Genomic DNA, 13,512 nt, shown 5'->3' with positions numbered 1-13,512 from the left:
ATTAAGTTTGCAGGCTGCATTCACATCATGGCAAGTAGCTGTGGTTCATTTGTTTCATTGTCCTAGTGTATCAATATTCATCCGGCCACTGATAGACATTAGTATTTTTTCCAGATTCTGGCTTTATGAATCTCGCCGATATGCACGTCTATGCACGTTCTAGCACACACTAATCACACACGCAAGGTGGGGCAAGAGTCGGTTTACCGTTGCTCCTACGGAAAAAATAATACGTATGGAAAATAACACAAGAATAAACTGTTTCCCGTACTCACAACGGTAAACCGACTCTTGTCCCACCCTGTGTTGGTGCTCGGAGGCATGCATTCCTGTTGGGGGGCTAGCCCGGGGCAGAACTGCTGGGTGAGAGTCAGTCAGCATCCAGTTCCGCCCTGGGGGAGCTGGCAGGTTCCCAGGGTGACTGTGCCCACGTACCTCCACTAACTACTGGGAATTCCACTCCAGCTCCACTCGCCTGCCTTACCCCGAGTTATTCCCCGACAGGGCCCAAAAGGCATGGGGGTTGGGGTTTGTGGCTCCAATGCCTTCCACAGCTTCTTCGAACTCCTCACCCTGCTTTCCTTTTCTGAAAAGAGCGGAGAATGAATGGCTGTTCGCCCGGGTACCTGCTTTTCCCTCTTTGTCATTCTTGGTGGGGAATCCTTGAGTTCAGTATTCACTTATTCCTCCAGGCTGAGACCTGGAGGTTGGGCAGGAGTTAGCCAGAGGGGGTGGGAGTAGGGGGGGGAAGGACTAGAGAACATTCCAGGCTGAGGTGAGGCAAGGTCACCTTTTAAGTTTTCTGGAGGCCAAAGGGAGAAAGGAGAGGAGAAGTTGTCAGCACTGCCGACCCAGGGGGCTTCAGAAAGGATGGGGGGTGGGCGGCGGGGGTCTCAAGTCCAGACCCGGAGGGTCCTAGAGCGCGCAGACGGCTCCGCGGAGGAAATGCGCCCCCCGCCCCCTCCGTGCCCCGGAGGCCCCCGGCGAAGTGCTGGGAGGACTCGGAGGAGCTGATCTTGATTGGAGGGTGGGTGAAAGGGATGGGGCTGGGGGAGGGGACTGAGGTGTGTGTCCCACTGTCATGTAAATAGCTCCTGCAGGCAGGGCGGCTCCGGGGCCGATTTAAACCTCCCGCACCTGGGGCGGTCCCAGTGCTCCGCGCGCCTTCGAGCCCGGCCACCTCCCCGCCAGCCGCTCCTCGGACCTGCCTCGCAGCATGGCCCCCAAACGCCAGCCCTCGCTCCCGCCGCAGACCAAGAAACCGAAAGTGGCGCCAGCCCCCAAGCCGGAGAGGAAGCCGACCCCTCCGGACGTGCCGAAGGGAGGTAGGTCCCTACGCCGCGCCTCGTGGGGAGGTAAGGGGTTTGCAAAGTGATTTTTGACTTCTAAGTGATTTTTTCCCCCCCTGCCTGGTCTCTTTCGGTAGTTTTGAGATGTGATCCCAGATTCCCCGGGGAGGGGTTTTAAGCATGGGGTGGAGTGGATTAGGTTTCTGTGCAGAAAAAGCCGAAGGGTTTGGAAACTGGGAGACCTCTGGAGCACGTGCGAGCTCGTCCCTGCCCCCACGCTAGCACCTACTCCCAGCTCGTCTCCCAGCCCCCAGGCTTCTGGGACCCCCTGTCTTGGTATGCACCACCGCCTGCCGACTGAGCCTGGGGGAGACACGTGGGACCCTTAAGTCCCGGTGGTCCTACCTCCAAAATCTCGCCTGTCCCACCACCTCGCTTTCCTGCTCTGCCGCCGCCTGCCCACAATTCTGGTTACACCTCCTCCTCCTCTCGCTTCCAGCTTCCTCCTCCCTTCCAGCCGCGCAAAGCCAGTCACGTGACCCCCCAGGCTTAAAACCCTTCCTCTTCCTTGCCTTCCCATTGCCCTGAGGTATAGACTGAGATTTCCAGGGCCCTGCCCCTCGGGTCCCACCCCCCAGCCCCCACCCGCGACCTCTCCAGGTTCTTGCCCCTCCTGCACCGTCTACTTCTGTTCACCTCTTGGGGCTCTGTTCTCTCACCTGGGACCCTGGCACCCACTTGTTCTCTGCGTGATCACTTACCCCCCCTTACCTGTGCGGGTCTCCTTGCCCAGCTCTCTGCCCAAAAGTCACTGCTTACACGCACACGTTCTCCGCTGAGCTGCGGCTGCTGGGCTAGGAGTTCCCCTTTGCCCTGGCAGCTCCTGGGGTCCCCCCTGCGTGGCACTGACATCAGTACTTTGTAATTTGGGTTTCATGTCCCCCCCCCCCCCCCCCCCCCATGAACCCTTAACTTGGAGGTGTGGCTGCTGCGTTTTGCAGACACTCGGCTTGGCCCGGCACAGAGTGGATTGTCCTGGTGATTAGTCCTCCCTGCTGGAGTGGGGATGTGGTGGGGCCTTCATGGGGGATGGGTTTGGATAGGTGGAAGGCAGGATGGCATTGTCCTGGGAAAATGTGACCGCAGGCTCCGTGGGGAGGGGCTAGGGGTCTGTGAATCTTCCTGATTTGCAGACTTGGCTGAGGTGGAAGGAGCAAGAGTCCGCATCCCAGTGTTCCCAGGGTGTGCTGGGGGGCATGACAAGCTGGACTTCCCTGGGCAAGGTCCCGTGGCATGCAAAGACCTCCTACCCAGCTGATGGCCCCGTGTGGCAAAGCTGAAGGCCAGGGTTTGAAACCTGGCTGTATCTGGCTGTGACCTTGTTGGGCAAGTGACAGAACCGGTGTTTCTTTTCTCTTGCGTAAAATGGGCTCAACATTTACCCATTTCTTAGGCTTGTTGTGAGGTGGCTTAAATAGAAGTAAACCATTTAGGACCCCGATTGGCACATAAACTGGGCTCTTGAGATGGGTAAACTCCTTCCCCCACTCCTGTGAGCAGCCAAGTGTAGACAAGGGTTCCTGGTCTCCTTCCGCTTAGCTTCTGGGAGAATTCATAGGACCACGAGGGGTGCACCATAGTCCTGAGGTTCATCCAAACCCAGGTGACAGCTCATGCCATTCACTGGGCACCGATCTGCCAGGCACTGTGCTGCGGAAGCACTTCTCTACCCATCAGCCCTCACAACAGCAGCGGCGGTGGGTAATAACCCCATTTTGGAGAACAGAAAAAGGAGGCTCAGAAATGGGTGTGTGTGTGTTGGAGGCCATCCTAGCTAAGATTTCCTCTTCATCCCGGGACACTGCTGCACTGTTGGGAACACCAGCATCTCTGTTCCAATTCTTAAGCCATGGGGTTCTCCTTCAAAGAAACTGGGAAGGAGAGGAGAGGGAGGAATTCTGAGTGAGGCCAAGGAGCGTGCTGGAGCCGGGAAGAGACCGCAGTGAATAATGGCGCAGTGGATGAATTATCTCTTGGTGTGTCCAATGCCACTCCCTTATTTACTGCAACTTTTGCCCTTTTGCTTTCTCTTCCACTTCCTAGTGTGTGATCTTGCATTCATTAAAAAAAATTATTTTTCCCTTTTTATTGAATTTTGGGTGACACTGGTTAGCAAAATGATACGTTTCAGCTTTGCAAGCATCTGGAGTGCGGTGATGAGAAAGGTCAGCAGGAGGAGCAGGGTGCTCCTGAGGGCTGGGGTTGTTGAAGGCTCCGTGGAGCCTCTGCAGATGCCTGCGAAACAGGTGGATCAGCCACTGAGGGGATGCTGTGGGTCACTGGTACCTACCTTTGAACATGCTTCGTGTAGCTGCAACCCTCAGCGCAGTGTTTTTCAGAATGTTTCATCCCATTTGTAGGTCATGAAATCATTTTAGTGGAGCACACCCTGATCTAAAGAAAAGAAAAATAGAAGATTAAGGGTCACATCACACTTAGTAAGGGTCAAGCATTGTTTTGTGTGCATTTGTGCACCGGGTTCTTGATGTCAAATGTACCTGTACTTGTAGGTCATGCCCCAAATGGAAAAACTCTGTCATAGAGCAGGCGCTTGCTGTCCACCAGCCTGAACTAGAATCTTGGCTCTGCCACTTGCATAAAAAAATTGAGTTTATCTGTGCAATAAGGATATTGATACCTACCTTGTGTGTCATGACGATTGAATGAGAAAATGTATGTGCTTATCACAAGCCCGTGGGCCATGGGCCATGCTTCAGCAATGTGCTAGAGCCTGGTATTTCTTTCCAACTCAGTAACATCACAATGGTGGCAGGAAATTGGCCATAGTGAGAGTATGTATACACCACCAAAATCAGCAAATGCTGCAAATCAGGGGTTTTGGTGGTGTTGTTTTCTTCTCCTCTGGGATCTGGTTGTCAAACATTTAATACTACTTCTTCCTTTACACCTGTGCAATTGGGATAGAAATGAATTGAGCTGGACTCGATTGAGATTCAGGTTTGGAGGGGAAGGATTAGGTGAATTTCTGGGTTTTGGGGGAAGTCCCCAGAAGATACTTGTATTCTGTACCCATGGACTGGATGCCAATTACTTAACATTTATTGATCACTCACCACGGACTAAAGAAAGACACTGTGCTTGCTGGAAGGCAAATGGTCCAATCTCAAATTCTGATTACAAATGCCCAGGGAAGCTTTTTAAGGTCCATGTCTAGGGGCCCTGGAGGAAGGAGTAGAGTGAGGTGCATTTGCATTACCTAGAAAGCATTATTTTAACCGGAATGCCTGGGCCCTACTTAATGGTGCAAGACCCGGCCTCTAAAGCAGGCCTTTGTTGGCCCTATCATCTCGGACTGGGCGAAATGAATTTAACACCTTTCTACCCCATTGGCCAATTGTGTGGCCTTCATGAAGTGCACACTGCACTTGGCCAGGACGGGCCCTAGGTAGGGTTTCTTGCAAGCATCAGGCACAGAGTTGGGCCAAAAAGGACCCACTTCACTGCCTTCAGAGGACTTCCACTTCAGTTCGGCCCTGTTTAAATGTTACCACTGACCCACGTCCCATTTGTCAGCCTTCTTTGCATTTTATCATTTTATAACGAACAGGTTGAGAGGGGAAGTGACTTGCCCAAGGGCACACAGCCTGCTGGGCAGAGCTTGCACTAAAAGCCAGGAAAAGGCCCTGTGAGTGAACTGGACAGCTTAGGGCTTTGCAAAGCCCGAGTGAGTGAAAATAGCAGTTTCCCCATCTGGAAGGTAGGATGGGGGTGCTGCCTCCTTTCCCCCACGGAGGGATGCCCTAGCATTGTCCCAGGGCGCAGAACCTGGGGTGGATGTATTTCTGGGTCCCAATGCTACTACGAGGCCTTGCACTTTTGGGGGGCTGCGAACTCCCCTCCGCCCTGCGGAGAAGGGAAGCCGCTTCGCCACCACGTGATGCGCTCATCCCGGGGGCCTGCGCGCGGCGCGGCAAGGCCCCGCCTCTGACCGCTGCGCGCCGTAGCGCGCAAATGTCCCGGGTCGGGCTGGAGAAGGGGAAAGCGGGGGAGGGGAGCACGGCGCGGGGGGCCGGCCCCGTACGTCGCCGCGTTCCTTCCTCCCGCCTCTTCGTCAGGCCCTGTGTCTCCTCGCCGAGGCTCCGCCCCCTCGTCCCGGCGCCCCAGCCAATGGCCGGGCGGCGCGAGCCACTCCGGCCGGGGGTGGGGCTTGCGCGCGGGCCTGGCGCGCCTGCGCCTTGCCGCCCGCCCCTCGCGGAGAGGAGGAGGTGGAGGAGGAGGCGACTCGGGGAGAACGAGCAGCGAGCTGGATCGCCGAGCGTGAGTGAAGGAGCCCAGCCGCTTGCCCGCCCGCCGCCGCCTCCCCTCCGTAAGCAGTAGCCCGGGCCGGGGCCCGGCACGCTGCCCCAGCCTCTCCCTCGTCGTCAGGCCGCGAGGGGAGCGCGCGCAAGGCAGGGGGAGGGAGAACGAGCGGCGCGGGAGGAGGCGGCCGGACCGAGCGAGCGCCCGCGCGCGTGTGGCGTGAGGGGAAGCCGCTGCCCGCCCCCTTCGCCTTCCCTTCTCTCCCCCTCCCCGCTCCCCCCCCAACCGCGGAGCAGCACCATGTCGGCGCCGGCGGCCAAAGTCAGTAAAAAGGAGCTCAACTCCAACCACGACGGGGCCGACGAGACCTCAGGTGAGGAGCAGGCGAGGCGGGGGCCGGCCCGCGCCGCCATCTTCGCCGCCCGCCCGGCCCGCAGGCCGCCGGTGGGGCCCGGGGGGCGCTGGGCGGACGGGCCGGCGCGCGCCTCGGCGCCCTTTTTTGTGCGCGCGGGGCCGGGGCCGGGGTGGCGCCGCGGCGGCGGCGGACGGCGCTGCGAGGCGGGGGCGCTGCGGCCTGTTCGGCGCGGGCGGAGGAGACCCCCCCTTCCTCTCCCCCCTCCCTCGCTCTCCTCCCCCTCCCTCCCTCCCGAGAAGCCTCTCTTTATTGTGCTCCGCCATGATGCCTCGCTCCCATCAGCCGCCACCGCCGCCACATGGTGCGGCCGGACGCGGCCCCGCGCCCGGGCCTCCGCGCGGCTCCCTCTTTGCGCCCGGCCCGCCGGCGGCGGCCCCGTACCCCCACCCGGAGGCCAGCCCCCGCGCGACCCCCTGCCTCGAGCCGGGTCGGGTTGGGGGCGCGGGGAAGCACGCGGCCAGCCGCCCACTGGGCCCCGGCCGCCTCGGAGGATGCTCCTGTCGCCGCGGGCGCTCCCCACGTGGGGTGGCCTCCCAGTCGCGGCCGCGCGCAGAGCAGCCTGGCGCGGCGGGCCGGGTGTCGGAGGGTTTTACAATGGCTCTCAAAGTCTCCTGCTTCTCCGTGAAGGGCTTCTCGGCAGGGGGCTGCACAACCCGGCGTGGTTACCGGAAACGAACCGCGCGCATTCAGGACCCTTCACGCCCACTTCGTTGATAGGTTTTGCGGTCTTTGCCGGACAAAAGGGCACCTTTTCCATAGCACACCTCCGTTTCTTCTTCCTTCTGTGGCTCATAGTTTTCTGACTTCATGCCTGACTCCCTCTAAGTGTTGGGCCATCTTGAGATCAGCCCGCCTGAGATTGGGTTGGAGGGGTGAGAAAGGTCAGATACGAGTCTTGGGGTTCATATTCTAAAGGGGGAAAGTCGAGTGTTTACGACGGTCCATGTCTAGGGGCCCTTCCCTGTCTCTGTAGGGTTGTCTGTTTCAGTTGTAGGCACTGAGCGGTATTTTGAGCTTTCTATAAAGAGTGATCCTACCATTGGATACGGGGTGTCCTGATTTTTGTTAATGTCATGGGTTGCTTTCCACAGTTTCCTTAGCAGCTGATATTAGTATATTGCAGGTATATAATGTGGTAAATAATAAACACTTAAGAATTCCTGAATAAGGTTTATTCCTGGTCTTTCTTAATAGAAACTTTAACCATTAGTTTCTGTTTGTAATGTAACTCCTAAAAAGTGCTACAAGCATTTTGAATACCTAACAAACAGATGCATGATTTGTGAATTGTCTTTGAATTTGTCAGCTACCTGCATGAACACGTGGAGGGCATGCCTTGCAGGCCGTTTTGTGTGTGTGTTTTGTTTTTTAACAAACAGCTTTATTGATAAAACTCACAGACAGTGTTCACATCAGGAAAGCTAGATACAGGCTTCTTCTAATTAGTATTGAGTTTTATGCATCTTTTTCTTACAGAAAAAGAACAGCAAGAAGCGATTGAACATATTGATGAAGTACAAAATGAAATAGACAGGTAAGGTTTTTCTTAATTTCTAGACGTTTTCTGAAATACATCTTATGATATGGTGATCTTTGAAACTGGTCAAATCTCTATCCACTGGCTAAGTGGAGATGGTTGATAGTGGAAACATGAAGTCAGTGTTATTTTTCTGTGAAATATTGTAGTCAAAAAACTTTTGATGAAAGTACATTGACTTTGTAAAGATTGGATCTCCTTTCAAAGGCTACAAGTTGAATTGCAGTGCATGGACTTCTGACAGTTTAGCATTATGGTATCAGTGTTGCTCTACTTGATTAGCAGTATTTCCCCCCCCCCCGCCCCCCTTCTCCCTTGATTTGCCTGAGGGACACAGAATTGAAGTTAGCCTGGTAGTAATTGAAGTAAATGTACAATGTCACCAAAATGATTGGTTTGGACACCTAAACAACTGCCCATTATTGAGTGCCTAACCCAGATCAAATTGCCAACTTCGTTTTGACTTGATTTTAATATGGGTACAAAAATCTAGATGATTCAGTTTATTATAAATGTGTACTGTCCTTTTCTGAAGCTAACAAGAGTATATATTCTGTAGTCTTAGCAATTTTTGTATTTGTCAGATACCAAATACATTGTCAACATGTCCTTTCATTTGCTTCAGACTTAATGAACAAGCCAGTGAGGAGATTTTGAAAGTAGAACAGAAATATAACAAACTCCGCCAACCATTTTTTCAGAAGAGGTCAGAATTGATCGCCAAAATCCCAAATTTTTGGGTAACAACATTTGTCAACCATCCACAAGGTATGTTATCAGCAGAGCATTACTAAAGAGTCTAGGATGCCCGCTTGTTAGGGAGTAGAGGAACCTTGGTTTGAGGATTTGGTCCAACATGTTGGTTACACGTAGAAGTTGAAACACTGAGAGGGGAGGGTTATAATTAATGTTTTCTGTCTATTTAGAAGAGTCTGTATTCTAACTCAGGATTTGCCTTTAATTACTTGATAAAATGATGGTGCTAGCTCTGACACTCTGAGCCATTTGGTTTTCAGTTAATGGATTTATGAAACCAAGATGCTCACTAAATTAGGAAAAATTTTAAAGTGCTTTAACAAGCACTTGAGTTACTTAGTGCTTGTCTGTTTAATATTCATTTGGCTTATAATTTGCTGGTCTAGTGTCTGCACTGCTTGGGGAAGAGGATGAAGAGGCGCTGCATTATTTGACAAGAGTTGAAGTGACAGAATTTGAAGATATTAAATCAGGTTACAGAATAGATTTTGTGAGTATCAGTAACTCTGGTTTGCCACTATGGATATTAACTTGGGCTTTGGTTAGAAGAGCTGTTTGTATTGATTTCTAATCCTCTATTACAGTATTTTGATGAAAATCCTTACTTCGAAAATAAAGTTCTCTCCAAAGAGTTTCATCTGAACGAGAGTGGTGATCCATCTTCAAAGTCCACTGAAATCAAATGGAAATCTGGAAAGGTATTTGAGAAATTGTTTGGCAAATATTTTGTGTATTTTGGTTTAGTTGAATCATTTAACAATACTTAGTGCTTTGGTAGTGTGTTATGCAAATCCTTAAAATACAAGAAAAATTCCAGTCTGGCCAGGGTGGTTCAGTTGGTTGAACATTGGCCTGTGCACCGAAAGGTTGGCAGTTGGATTCTCCATCAGGGCGTACACCTGAGTTGCAGGTTCAACACCCCCCCAGCAGGCATGTCTGGGAGGTAACCGATCACTGTTCCTCACACGGACAGAGGTGCACTCTTTCTCTTCCCCATTTCTCCCCTTCTCTTCTCTCCCCTTCTTCCCTCTCCACTCTCCCCTCTCTCTCCTCTTCTCTCTTCCAGCATGTCCTAGGATGAGGATTAAAAAACTACAGTGTATTAAAGTCAAATACAATAGTTTGAAGCTCTCATAACTTGTGCAGTGCAAATTTTATAGAAAAGGACTAGTTTTTGTTTGTTTCTTAATTTATGATCGAGCTCTTCCAATGGCATGCATGCCACTTCCCAAAATCCATTTATTTCCATATTTAATTAGTAAATATTTTTAAAATAACACTATGTTGGACTATTTGTTAAAGTGGAACTACTTTTATGAAAAAGCCAAAAATTAAATGATGGTACCTTTTCAGGAAAACCTTGTCATACAAATTTGACAACAGTCTTTATAGACCTAGAATTCTAGGGCCTTTTCTCTTTATATTTTATAATTTCTCATAAATAAGAATAATAGCTTGATAATATATTGATGTACATTTTTTGTTCTCCTTTGGGTTAAAATCTTGCTGTTTGAATTATGGGGAACTTAGTTTTTGTAGAGAGCCTGCATCATAAGTTCTTCCATCTTCATTTAGGATTTGACGAAACGTTCAAGTCAAACACAGAATAAAGCCAGCAGGAAGAGACAGCATGAGGAACCAGAGAGCTTCTTTACCTGGTTTACTGACCATTCTGATGCAGGTGCAGATGAGTTAGGAGAAGTCATCAAAGATGACATTTGGCCAAATCCTTTACAGTACTACTTGGTGAGTTGAGTGGTCTGTTATTCAAGGTTGCACTTGTCTTACTTGTTTGAAAATGAGTTCTTAATATAACTCCTGGTTTTTTAAGGTTCCTGACATGGACGATGAAGAAGGGGAAGGAGAAGAAGATGATGATGATGATGAAGAAGAGGAAGGGTTGGAAGATATTGATGAAGAAGGGGATGAGGATGAAGGTGAAGAAGATGAAGATGATGATGAGGGGGAAGAAGGAGAGGTAAGTCCAGAAAGATAATCTTTAAACCATGTTATTTTAGAGGTTATATATGTTGTAAATGGAACTGACTCAACTAATTATGGGAGGATTTGTAGAAGAGATAAGCTATTTTGTTGTACAAGATTGGAAGGAATTTTGATGCGATGGTATTGGTGATTTTTAACTAGTTCTGCTTTTGTTTTTTATGACTATACAATCCTGTCCTTCCCTAACCAGTACTTTAATAGAAAGTGGTATGGATAGTGCAGCTGGTCATATTTGGAGAAATCTCCCAAATAACAAATTTACATGTTTTAGATTCACTATAAAATTCTTATAGTCAGACTGTGTTTTGTTTTGGATTATTTGGTCTGAAAGATGTCTAGTGATTTGGTTAGTGCTGAAAAATTAATTTATCTGGAATAAAATCACTGGGTCATTCAGCTAAGATTTGAGCATAGGTTTTGATATATAGGTCCATAAAATTAGATTCTTCATAGTGTGTCATGTTCTGTAGGAGTTCATCATGGTCCCTATGAATGTTGGGAAATGACTTTAGATAATCAACCCAAAAGATTAATTGCCTACTTTTTTTCCTTACAGGAAGATGAAGGAGAAGATGACTAATGAACACTGATGGATTCCAACCTTTTTTAATTTTCTCCAGTCCCTGGGAGCAAGTTGCAGTCTTTTTTTTCCTTTTTCTTTTTTCCCCCCCTCTTGTGCTCAGTCGCCCTGTTTTTGAGGTCTCTTTTTCTCCTTTACACCATGGTTCTCACCTTATTTGGGGGGGGATGTACCTTGAGCAGAATACAGTGGGAAAAGAATCTTTGCCCCTTTCTGTTCCAAATTCATTTTTATCCCTTCCTGTCTCAAGAAAAACTTAATGGAATCACCACCACCGTGCTCTGTGGGAAAAAAGAAAAACCTTCTGCTCCCTTAGCTCTGCTGGGAGCTGGAGGTTGCTAGGCCCCTGTGTAGTAGTGCATAGAATTCTAGCTTTTTTCCTCCTTTCTCTGTATATTGGGCTCAGAGATTACACTGTGTCTCTATGTGAATATGGACAGTTAGCATTTACCAACATGTATCTGTCTACTTTCTCTTGTTTAAAAAAAGAAAAAAAAAACTTAAAAAAAGGGGGGGTTATAGAAGGTGAGCAAAGGGTGGGTTTGAGATGTCTGGGTGGGTTAAGTGGGCATTTTGACAACATGGCTTCTCCTTTGGCATGTTTAATTGTGATGTTATCGGACATCCTTGCAGTCTAAGATGACACTTTTAAAAATAAAATTCTCTCCTAATGATGACTTGAGCCCTGCCACTCGATGGGAGAATCAGCAGAACCTGTAGGATCTTATTCGGAATTGACATTTCTCTATTGTAATTTTGTTCCTGTTTATTTTTAAATTTTCTTTTTGTTTCACTGGAAAGAAAAGATGATGCTCAGTTTTAAACGTTAAAAGTGTACAAGTTGCTTTGTTACAATAAAACTAAATGTGTACACAAAGGATTTGATGCTTTTCTCTCAGAACAGATTTCATGTTTGACTTGTATAACATATTGTCAAACTTTGTCAACTAAACTGCGTATTTTTTGATACGCACTTTGCAGGATGATCTCAGGGCTATGTGGACTGAGTCAAGGGGTTTGAATCAGTATATTAATGTCTCCATAGCTGGGAAACATCATGAGTACAGTTTGCTGTCAGTGTCTAAAAATTTTCAAATCATTTGGAATACCAGATTGCTCAAACTTAGTTCTGAGTATGTTGTACCTTTAATTTTGTATATCAAATTGGCATTTTAAAAATGGGTCTATATTTACCTGGATATAATAACAGTGCCTGCCACCACCACCAGACAGACCTGGTGCTCTAATGCCGAGTTACACACGGGGCTATTGCTGGCATGTCTTCATTGGCACCGTAAAGGTGGCCCAGAAGACGGGCTTGCAGAGTAAGAAGTCCGTATTGGTGGTTCAGAAACTCAGGTTAGGAGTACTTTTGTCTCTTAAGTACCAGCTATTTAGTAGCTTACGTTCTCAAATGAGACCAGTCTGTGTGAATCTGGGTGAGATGATGGACTCTGCTCTGCTAGATGCCATTGTGCATAGAACAACATTTTGAGAAGCTACCTAATGCCTAAGCTTTTTAATGCTGTAAAATATAGTAGCTGAAATTAAATGCCAGTTAATTTTTTCAGAGACGAATTAATGGACAGCCTGGTCAAATTCAAAGCTATTTGATGTATAAAACTTTATAAGTGGAACTATTCCATCAATAGGCAAAGTGTAATAAACCTATCTAGATGGATAGTATGTAATTTCTGCACAGGTCTCTGTTTAGTGAATACATCACTGTATACTGGTCAGGAATCTTGCTCCAATAAAGGAACATAAAGATTTTTTGACTGGGGTCATTCTCCTTGTTTTGTAGAGAAATGTTTCTTGCATTTGGATTTAGATGATAAGCAAGTTTTTGCCTTATTTGTGTTCATAGTGACAGGAAGTGGGGAAAATTAAATAGTTAAGCAGTAAGTATAGCACAGGTAACAGCTACATAAAAAGGTATGTATAAGACACATGGACAAAGGACTGTTAACTTGGAATATAGCAAGTTCCCGGGGGGTGAAGTCACTTTAATTAATAAAATAGACATCAAGGAAGCCTGTGGTTTTTTATAAAGTTACACCTTACCCAAACTGGTTTTTATGTACTGGTGAGATTGTGGTATGGATAGGTTATAGGTCACATGAAATTGCATTTTATAATATTTTGTGAATTAAAAAATAAAGTCACTAAACTTCACTTCTTTCCTTCTATTGAGATTCCCCTATGCCTACAAATCTTGTAGCGTGTTCGGCTGTGAGAAAAAGTGGCATTAGGGTGCTGGAAAATGGCTGCCGAGGAGCTAGTGTGCTTTGTGCCCAATTGCAAAGGGACTTATTGGGTTGGCCCTTACACAAGTATATATTGGAAAGTGCTAGATGAATGGCTCAAAGCTTCTTCGGTAAAAGGACATTTCAAAAGAGCAAATAGCTGTTTAGTTTCTCCCCAAATTGCTATGCTCAGTTTAGGAGGGGAACTTAACTAATGAATTGGCATAGGAAATAGCTTATAATGTGTCTTTACATTAATTTGAAAACCTTGAGTATTCTATTTTAGAACATCCCTCTAGTTGAGGTTAACATTGGTTTCTCCAATGATGCCCTGGTTTCTAAGATTATTGCCTGACCTTCGTAAA

At 48.2% G+C, this 13,512-nt stretch overlaps 1 protein-coding gene across 2 annotated transcripts; it reads left to right on the top strand.

Moving 5' to 3' along the window:
* Nucleotides 1–1,041: 1,041 nt before the first annotated feature.
* Nucleotides 1,042–11,781, top strand: SET (SET nuclear proto-oncogene). 2 transcript variants are annotated; one of them, XM_079790843.1, is made up of 8 exons: nt 1,042–1,325; nt 7,501–7,558; nt 8,187–8,329; nt 8,704–8,807; nt 8,902–9,015; nt 9,893–10,063; nt 10,149–10,295; nt 10,878–11,781. In XM_079790843.1, the coding sequence occupies exons 1-8, from the start codon at nt 1,217–1,219 to the stop codon at nt 10,899–10,901; spliced, it is 870 nt and encodes a 289-aa protein (XP_079646969.1). In that variant the 5' UTR covers nt 1,042–1,216; the 3' UTR covers nt 10,902–11,781. The 2 variants fall into 2 exon arrangements, with proteins under 2 accessions (XP_079646969.1, XP_079646970.1); XM_079790844.1 differs by lacking the exon at nt 1,042–1,325 and adding an exon at nt 5,538–5,982.
* Nucleotides 11,782–13,512: the final 1,731 nt, after the last annotated feature.

This window comes from Cnephaeus nilssonii, assembly GCF_951640355.1.
Source record: "Cnephaeus nilssonii genome assembly, chromosome: 14".
NCBI lineage: Eukaryota > Metazoa > Chordata > Mammalia > Chiroptera > Vespertilionidae > Cnephaeus > Cnephaeus nilssonii.
Note: the sequence above shows the minus strand (reverse complement) of the source record. Positions and strands in the feature narration are given on the sequence as shown.

Excerpts from the sequence above, each read along its gene's own strand:
- SET (XM_079790843.1), top strand. The coding sequence starts at position 1,217 with ATGGCCCCCAAACGCCAGCCCTCGCTCCCGCCGCAGACCAAGAAACCG. Across the intron at positions 8,330-8,703 it reads ATTTGTCAACCATCCACAAG|TGTCTGCACTGCTTGGGGAA; the intron begins GTATGTTATCAG and ends TTGCTGGTCTAG. Across the intron at positions 10,064-10,148 it reads ATCCTTTACAGTACTACTTG|GTTCCTGACATGGACGATGA; the intron begins GTGAGTTGAGTG and ends TGGTTTTTTAAG.